Consider the following 10,025-nt stretch of genomic DNA (forward strand, 5'->3'; position numbering starts at 1 on the left):
AATGCTACTGTTTCCATTGTATTTTGTATTTTTATTTCTAACTTTGAATAATGTTCACTGACAAAATTTGGTATCTTAAACCTGGAACACCCTATATAGGTAATTTTCTTATTATTAAATGAAAGTAAAATTCATTTTTTAATTTCTCTAGTTACCTAAAACCAAGGTTTAAAATTCACGTAAAAAATGATAGTAAATAGCATTTTCGTACTTTCTCCCTTATTTTTGCTCTTAACTGTGTCCTGTACCTGTTTTTATTTTTCTTTTATATTTTTCTTCCTCTCTTCGTGTTTACCATTTTACCATTTCTTAAACCTAACATTCATTTACTTTTATCGTTTATTCTACTATATTTGAATGGCGCTTGTTAGAGAATAACTGAGGTATGTATTTAGAAAACGAGCATGTATGCTTGAACGTCACAAAAAGAATGGGTAATAACATTTAGAAGGGAATAGTCGAAGAGAGAAAAACATAATTGAGCCAATTGTACAAATCAACGAGGTTTGTGAACAGTGAATCGCGCAAAAGTATTTAATGGGAATACGTCTAATTGGACCGATTCAGCAATTCCGATGTTTACGAATGCAAAATCTCGCGAATTGCATCCGAGATGGACGACTGTATTACGATCGTTTGCTCTGCGATTGCATCCGTACGTGTCCTCGCCAAATATCGATTTCCACTATCCATCGGGACACATAAGCTCTATCCATACTTCTTTACAACGTTCGATATGGTTCAACGACCATTAAAGGATCAACGAGAAACTGATAGTCGATAACAGTCTTTATGATCTCCTAACACTGAGTTTCTCTGACCAGAGAAGATAATCAATGTCTTCGCTATGTTTCATAAACTCTTTACGCGTTGAATAGAATCCAAGGGTTTTTCTAGCTCGCAATAAAACGTTCAAATAGCTTGAAACTTTTTATTCAAACTATTTGAAAACATCAGTGAAGTTAAACAAAGATTAAATCGATTTCTATAAAACTTTTCTTAATAGTACACGTTTCCCCCTTAATTTAAATAGTTTTTAAATTAAGCAGCTCTGAAGAAAATATCTCGAAGGTAACATATAGACACTTTAATTTTCATGGCACATAGGGTGAAAGAGCTTTTAATCTTAGGAAAAATGGCGTTTGTTTTCATGCCTGGCAAAAAGTTGAGTGACTTTAATGCCTGCATAAATCACTGCTGTTGAAATTGCATTACATCGTTAAAATCCTTTAAAAGGGGTTGATGGAGAATTTCATGCCAGTGACTACGTGGAACGCGAAACAATATTATGTAATTAAATGATTGTGTGGAGAATAGGCAAGAGTAAGTTTTTATTTATACACTTACAAAGATGTACGTGATTCACCTCAACGCGCGACGTCTCGAATGTAATTAAATCGTGCAATTATGCTTTTAACATTGATTAGCAAACACGATTCCCACCGTTAGTAGAGTTGATTAATGTACAAATTGTTTAAGCAGTCAATAAACGACATAGAAATTTATAGAATTCCGCGTAATTAACGGATGCAATGTTGGCAACAGGATTGCAACATTTGCGTTTAATGCGTGACTATCAAAGCTTAAAAGCTCGTTTCGTAATTCTAATAGCATACAGAATCGCCCATGGTATCATTTCAGTTGAATTTCATTACAGTATCAATATCAATGTCGATGATCAATATTACCGCAAAAGGGCAATTCAAAATTTGCATTCAGTTATATGAATGTGGAGTAACACAGATACCTATGACTTTTGATGTGTTCTGACATTAAATCGAGGAAGATATAAAAGTATCTACATGAATTTTCAAATCACTTTGAACAGTGACTTTAAAATGAACAATAATAATAATATTAATAAATTAGATTACTAGTTGAGAGTATTTTCTAAAATAATTCCTTTAATATAATCTCTGATTTTATGAGTACCTACATAGTTGCTAGGAATACTAGAATCTTTTTCGTACTTCAAGTAGGTATCAATTTTATTTTAAATATTTTCGGTGCATTATTATAGGGTAAAGTATTTTCCACTTCTGAAAACAATGAAAATTTTGCATTTGCTTAAACTTTATCACACAAGCTTTTCTTAAAGAGGTTTCAGTTTGTAACTATTTTAGTAATAGGGAAATTACAATCACTAATTTTGTAACTAACAAACAAGTTGGCCAATCGTGTTCAGTTTTGTCTGTGCATCGAAAGATGCACTGGTTCTAAAAAAAAAATATTCGATTGAAAATTCTCACATTATTTTGGCCTCATCGTCGTTGAAAAGCAATAAAGCTCGACGGCATTTTTATTACAGACTACGGAATTCTAATTGGAATCCTATCCAGTTCGACTATTTTTCCTCTCTTCGTCTGAACCATCCTTTTCCCTTTCATCAAATTTTTTCGGTTTTTTCAAAACCTCCAGTGATATAGTCACAGGAAATAGCATACATATAAATTCGGTATTTTTCGTCGTCAAAGTCAAATACTAACTACTTTGAAATGTAAGGTTGAGTATATTTTTTACAATTTTTGGTGGAGAAACTAAGCTATTAATTATTCTAAAGTGCAGCAGTAACAAAGTTTTAGATGTAGTTTAAATTTGAGCTATTCATCACAGCAAACGCTGGTCCTGCACCTTCCATGGTTTTCGTACAGAGAGAAATTTGCACGGCTATTGTGTAGAAAAATGGTGGTCAACGATGAAAAAAGAACCAACAATCTGTATGGTTTTGTCCTGCCGCAGCTAAAACTTATCTATGAGAATAGAATGTCAACTATTTTTTTATGGTGGTCAAAGAACAGCACGAGTGAATAGAACGCAATCAATGTCGCGTTGGCGTGAATTCAGTTCGCGTACAATTAATATTTATCTACACATTTTTCGATTTCATATTTATACTGAGATTCGAAAATGATTTGACTATATTATATATTACATTCTATTCTATTCATTAAATTCTATTTAGCCTTTTCTAATTATAAAATAGTCATTTAAAAAATAAGAATCGAAACATACTCGTTATTTTATTTGATTCACTAAAAATTGACAATATAAATTCAGTCATTCACTTCACATTGTGAGATACTCAAAAAGTTAAATAAGAGTATCATCAAATCATGCATTTGACAATTTTTAATAAACGTGTGAATGAAGAGGATTAAAAGATCCAAATTGGATTCTATCGAAAATTTCCCCTACAATATCTTTTACTTTCTGTTATAAAAAACAACGAGCAGTATGACGTTTCAATTATCTAAAGTGTCAAACGAGCTGATGTCGAACAGAAGGTATCAAATGGAAATTTACAATTAAAACAAACACTTACACTGGTTGCCCTCCTGCGCGCCAAACGCAACCAGCATTTTTGCGAGAGGCCTATTGTTGCTGAGCACCGCGACATCCAGGGCTGACAGGCCGTCGCTGTTCACACTGAAAATAAAATTCATAGTGGTGTCATTCATAGGGAGGATTAATTCTTAATTGGTTTCGCGATTTGATTATTACAATCGTGTGCTATGTTTGATCGAAGAAAAATTGTTCGACTATTAGCAACCATCTGCTGGTTAAACTTCTCTGATAAACTTCTCTCGCACAGCTGTGTGCACATTTAGGAAGTAATAAATAAATGAAATGTGATGCACATTTAGATATTTCAATAAAGAAACTGGTTAAATAATGTTATAAGAAAACATCAAAGTAGAGTTGTACAGCAATTAGCGGTAAACGTGTTAAACCAGTTTGTTCGCAGCAGACGTTAACTAGAATGAATTAAATATTACAATTTAATTCTCGCAATTAAGAGGATTCATTTCGTTGGATTTTCAACTCCATTGTGGCACAATTTTCCACATGAAAAATTACATAATTCGACCTCCTTTAGCTACTCATTGTCAGATTAAAGACTGACTCATTTATCAAAGAAAATTTAGTAACTATATAAATTTATATCATTACTGGGCTTACATTCTCCAAATTACTTATACAAAACTATCTATTTTATTATTACTATTTCATTAATATAATCTCTATCGCCTAAACCTTAAAACATGACCTCAATTATTTTTGAAAACGTGATTTACGTCGTCCTACTTTGCACAGATCCTTTCATAATCATCCTTTTGTTAGAAAATAGTCTGTCTACTTAATTTCCCACAAAAAAATTCTTCAGTAGTTCAGCCATTGTAATGGATGTTCAGGCACCAATAATCAACGCATTTCGTCGATAAATCGACCTTTGACCACACAGATTATCGTCAAGGGACCCGAGCTCAAAGTGCGCCTCGGTGGAACGATCAAAGGCTCATCGTATCGGTAAATCAGTACGTATCCATCGCGTATCGATCGCGAAATGCCCAGGTATCTAGATCATCGTATATACGCGTCGAAGCAATGTAACGCACACGTTGTAATCGTCACTGTACGTCCATTCACTGCGACGATAATCCGTTTATGCGCCTCAACTCTCTTTGTCCCCGTTTACTAATGGTAGCGCGCAAAAGCGCCGTTTGTCCAAGAACGAAATTGCCGCTGATCAGCTGACGGAAATAAGAGCAATCGTTTGCTTTCCGTCTGTGGAGCAGATCGAGACGTCCAGAATTTTCCTCTATTCGAACGCTCATTTTCTATGAAATTGTAATAACAATTTCTCGACGAAGAAATTACAGAATTCGTTTTCTGCGAAATCGAAGGAATGGCTCTTCCATAAAGTAACTGCGATCTTTGTATCTTTTGCGGTAATTCTGAATATTGGAGCAGGAGATTTAGGAGGAGAGAAACAATATTCATTGTAGGAATTCTAAATTAATTAATATTTGAAACGAGATCGTCTGAAGGAAAAGTAAGCGAAATATTATTCCAGAGTAACCTATTTTATGTATGGAATACTATATTTTATTTTATTGTGTAACTATTTTAGATTATTCTATGAATACTATTTTCAGAATTCTTATTTTCTTCTCTTTATCTCAAGAGTTAAAAGGATATTTGCTCAAGCTGACTCTAAAGAAAAATCAATTCTTTTTCTTCCTCTGAATTATTAACAATTTATAGACATTAAATATTTCTTATCCTTATTTCTCTATACCCACATTAGTAAACTGACAAAAATTTGAAATCCAGCCAGAAAGTAGCATAAATATGTTCAGTGTCTATATCTACATTTCTCGGAATTACATTCTTTTTTTGAACTAGTTTTGCTACGACTCCCATAAACTAATGTCTACTGCGCCATTCGCTACAAATTATCGTCAATTTCGTATCGCAATAGTTTCCTCGATATTCGCAGAAGAATAAAGTCCAGGAAGGGACAGTTGCGAGTGAAGTTAAAAGGATTCCTAACGACTCCATACTTTGTTCTAGGAACTTTCTGCCGTTGTAATCGACTAACTGAACAACTTTTCCTCCACGAGGTACCATCTGGATCATAAACCCACGTGTGGACGACGTCACACGGCGTGTATCGGTTTTTCTTTCCCTCGTGACAAGCAGCCAAGGTGGGTGAGGAGAACTTGGAATAGGAAGGACCAGGTCGGATTTCCCTCGTAAATTCTTGACCGTGCCCATGGAAAACCGAGTCTTTTGGTCTCCCTGGTTTCCTCGCTTGGAACCCTGGGATTCGGGCCATGAATCTCCTGTGTCGTAAATCGTTATCGAGGGTACGAGCGTTGTAAAACTGGCTCGAGAAGTTTTCCAGGTAATTCAACTACCAGGGTCATTCCTGGGGCAATAATTTCGCAAGTAGACTTAGTAACATTCGACGACCTCTGCTTTGCTACAGTCGCTGGAATCGACAGTTTAAGGATGTCATTTTTTTAGAGACATGTGGGACAAACAATAAATAGATGAGACCAGAGAGAAGATAAATTTATATAAATTCATATTCGTTTAATATGAAAGTTTAAGTGTCGTATCTGTGTTTAAACTGATCAATGAGAGATCAAGTGAAGTGCAAGGGGAAACGAGGATGGTTATAAAGCAGCTGTATCGAGAAAATTAAATTTTAATATTTTAGTCCAGTAGTAAAGAAATAGGTCGTGTATCTGCTTTGAAAATGCAGAGTCTATCGAGTGTAGCGAATGCTTGCCAGTGTAGTGAAGCCTGTCGCTTGTTGCGTAATCGTTTTCGAGGAACATAAATTGTTAAACTCTTTCAGATGCTTCCTGAAGTCTTATGTTATAACTGTCTTTTTAATTTTACGCTAGATAGCTTGTTTTCTCGAATTGTTCCAGAAAATTAATTAACGGTTATCATTAACCTACATCGCGACCATGTGCGGCTAATTGTTCCTGTCTGTTTGAAATGAACGAATTACGATGCATACTTTTTATAAACTGCACAATGTCCAACCTCGTTATCCTATTTTCGTTTTGTCTAAACACAACATCTTCAAAATAAAAAAGGAGGTTTAATGCTGAAAGAACTCACCTATTTACGTCCACATCTGTCGACTCCAAAATGGTTCTAGCTTTGTCCAAGTGGCCATGTTCTACGGCCGCGAAGAGAGCTGAAAGAAAGACAATTAAATAATTAGAATCTTCGTGAAACATTCATTACAGTTTAAAATTTGTTGAGAAAATTTCTTTGCTATTTCTAAATTTTTTTAATGACAGTTTTTAAGTTTATCATTCTGTGATAACTCTAGTAATTTGAAATCTTAAATTAAAAAGAAAGATACTTAATTATACTACGATTTTTTCAATTCTTTTTTTAATAATGTGTTATTCTATTAAGGACCGTCCTGCAATTAAATCTGAATAAATTAGATTATTAAATTCAAGTGTGTATACTGAATTGATAACAAAATTTATATGGAAGCTTTGTGATGAATAAAAAGTAAAACAATCGCAAAATAAAATAAAATACCATGCAAGTGTATATTGAGAGACTGTGCCGACAAGGGATTGATGTGTATTGACGATATATTATTCGCTTGCTGATGTAGTTGCTGCTTTTTCTTCCCGAAACCTTCCAGGAACTCCATCCCTTGCAAAGAGTACAGCTCTGTATAAAACATAAATGAAAAGGGAACTAAATAATGAGAACTGAAAGCAAAGAATGCGTAACGAGGTACAAAAGAAAATATATGAAAACAAAAACATTTTGAAAAAGTTATCAATACTTTAGTTTCTATTTCTTGACATTTAGCTTCTTTGTTCTTCTTCCTCTTTACATTTCAGAGTTGAAGAAGGTTGAAATAAAAATTGTATAAAAATTCTATGAAGTTTTCAATGCTAAAAGAAGTTTGCTAAAAATACCAGAAAATGTAAAAACTAATTACAAATATTTCATCAATATTCTAGTATTTTAATGACAGTCGAAGAAAAATTACCACTAAAAAATTAATCACTTAATAATTTCAATCCTCGACTCTAAAAACTGGTCTGCCATAAAAGCTAGGATCCAACATATAAATTTTACCATTTATTTCTCTCTTTATTTGAGTTCTTCCTACTTAATCCTAGAAAACGAACAATCTACCAAAATTAGCTCTCCATTCATTAAACGAAGAGCCCATTACGCTAATTAGGATCTCGGTAGGTCATACTTGATCCAGAAGTGGTAGTGACAAGGAATCTATCCTGCCCGTGGTCTCTCGAATCCTTCATCGACTTTTTTCTTCCCACGGACACTTTGTTCCGAAAGCTGCTACCGCGAGCATTCGTCCAGAAGTTCGCGATATTGTCCACAGTCCTGATCCTACAGGACTTCGACGAGCAGACAGAGGTGGTCCTAACAATCTCATGCATCTTGTGTCCCTCGGAGGACCTATTCGCTACCCCTTGACACACAAACCCCGTCGAATCCTTCAGATCCAAACTGGAAGCTCGCTCTTCGTCCTGCAGGACTACATCGTTCACAGACAGACTCCTTGTTTTGCCTGCAGCCATCAGAGGCCTCCCACTTTTGTTACACTCGAAAGAGTCCTTCTCGAACACTCCATCGTCACTGGCCCCGAGAACTACACAGCTTTCCTCTTTATTTTCGCAAGTTCCTCCAGAACCGACCACCATGGTCAGACTCACATCCTGACAAGGTTTTCCCAAGCACGACTCGTCTCTACGCTCGTCCTCGATCGCCCCCTGATCCGTGCCCTCAGGCTCGAACAGAAAGCTTGAGATGGAAGAGTCCAAGGAACTGTCCAGGCAAAAAGTGGGATTCTCGTAGGACACACGATTATCAGGACGAAAGCTGTCCTTTCTGTCCTCGTAGCACTCGTTGTTTTTCCAGCGGAAAATGTGCGCCACCTTCGGTGACAGGGGGCTGTCCCTTTTCGAGGGCTTCTCTGCTTCCTTGCGGTTCTTCCTTGTTATCCTGTCGGTCAGGCACAGCTTGGTCTTCAGTTCTTTCGAGATACCGCGCGATTCTAGCTCATTCACGGTAATCGAATCCTTGGATCGTGTCCCCAGCATCTCCTTATCACTTCTAGGAGGACTATCTGTCTTGGTTTCTGTATTCCTGGTAGGACTCGGGGACTCCTCGACCTGGGGCAGCTTGTCTCGTCGCTTTTTGACACACTGGTTTCTGAGGGCCACTGGGGACAAATCGAAGCCTGCGTTCAGACGAAGGCTTGCGTGACTACGAAGCTTTGACATCAGCTTCAACGACGCCCGGAAGGACCTCGACCTTTTCAGGGTCGATATCCCGTCGCCAGACGATCGCCTCGAGAGCAATTCCATCTTGGGACTGGACGTGGATGATTTGCGAAATTTCATCTGGAGGGTACTTCGAGTTTTGTCTATTTTAGTCGCTTAGTGTTCCTGAATTCTCTCAGCTTTTCCAATTCGTAGCGACACGATCGTAGACGAGGCTCCTTCGAGTTTCATCTATCTTAGTTGGTTAGCGTTCTCCAACTTTCTCAGAGTTCCAATTCCTTGCAATACAATCTTAGATCATGAGAAATTCGGTGTTTGATTAATTCCTTGTATTGTCAGATAGTTCATTGCAATCTTCAGTTCTTCAATTTATCACAATCGTTTGCTTAGTCTCAAGGCTCAAAACGATTAATAAAATATTCTCTTCGATTCTATGTACAAGTATATATTATTCTCCTAACTCTTTGGCAAAGGAAGACTTTGATTCTTCTGGGTTACTTCAGGCACTTCTTTGGTCCGATAAAGCTGAAAAACGAGGAGTCGTTTTCGCAAGCGCAATAATAATGGATAAATTACCCTACAGTTCTCTGCCAGAGAGAACACGATGAGCATCTTTACTATAATCGTTGGCCACTTGAATATTTCCACAGAATGCATAGCACAGACTTTTACGGCCCTTATTAAACCTCATAATGGTAAAGACCTTGAAAAATATTTCCTCCATATACGAACGTTCGCTCAGATTACAAGGATACGTGAAATCGTCGCTATATCTCGCTTTTCATCAGGGTTAACAGCCTACTTTACGACATTGTTAAAAGCACTAACGTCCTTCCACATGGCGAGGTTGAAAGTGTGGCGTTGAAGGAAGATTTCGCCTAACCAAAACAGGAAACACCAAACTGGCTAACTGCGTTGGAGCCACTAAAGTGTATTGTATGTAAATCCAGAAGGATCGCACCCCCAAAATCCGACATAAATCCAGCCCCCTGTGATCTCATTTCCCTCGGCTCTTTAAACTCCTCGATAATTCACCGCGAAAGGGGTGCGTCGAAATTTCACGTTTCCTCGAGGAATAACCACTCGAACAGGCACAGAGAGACTTCCAGAACCGTTTAACGAGAAACAACAAACAAATTGATGAAAGTGGAAGGCTCGCGAGCTCCCCGATGCGAGCTGGAGCGTTAATCGCGGGAAACAAAGGGGCCATGAGCGCGATACGCGTCGTGTCCCAGTGTGTGGGAAGAGAGGACTGAACGTTGGAGTGATTTTATTATTTACTTAGGACACAGAGAGGCTGGGGCGATTCCAGTGCGCCAACCACAATTGCCCATTACGAAGAAGTGGCCTGAACGCGTCGCCTCTTCCTCCTCGAGACGAGCGTGACAATTTGTTAGTCCAATCAAATTTATTGCGGCCGTCCGTGGTCAGCTCGTT

General features: G+C 37.3%; 1 protein-coding gene across 5 annotated transcripts in view; it reads right to left on the minus strand.

Moving 5' to 3' along the window:
- Window positions 1-10,025, minus strand: part of Wake (ankyrin repeat and fibronectin type III domain containing protein wide awake) — a 52,286-nt gene that overhangs the window by 11,161 nt on the left and 31,100 nt on the right. For 2 of the 5 annotated variants that reach the window (XR_013001849.1, XM_076377593.1), the window contains exons 1-4: window positions 7,541-9,541; window positions 6,859-6,996; window positions 6,421-6,499; window positions 3,323-3,426 (exon numbers count right to left, since the gene is read on the minus strand). Coding sequence is in view for 4 of the 5 variants with exons in the window: in XM_076377593.1 (XP_076233708.1) it covers window positions 3,323-3,426; window positions 6,421-6,499; window positions 6,859-6,996; window positions 7,541-8,708 (1,489 nt within the window). In the remaining variant the exon portion in view is untranslated. Of the gene's footprint in view, window positions 1-3,322; window positions 3,427-6,420; window positions 6,500-6,858; window positions 6,997-7,540; window positions 9,542-10,025 lie in introns of those variants that run through there. The other 3 variants (XM_076377594.1, XM_076377596.1, XM_076377595.1) reach the window with 3 other exon arrangements.

The sequence above is a fragment of the Calliopsis andreniformis genome, chromosome 5 (assembly GCF_051401765.1).
Source record: "Calliopsis andreniformis isolate RMS-2024a chromosome 5, iyCalAndr_principal, whole genome shotgun sequence".
Taxonomy (NCBI): Eukaryota; Metazoa; Arthropoda; class Insecta; order Hymenoptera; family Andrenidae; genus Calliopsis; species Calliopsis andreniformis.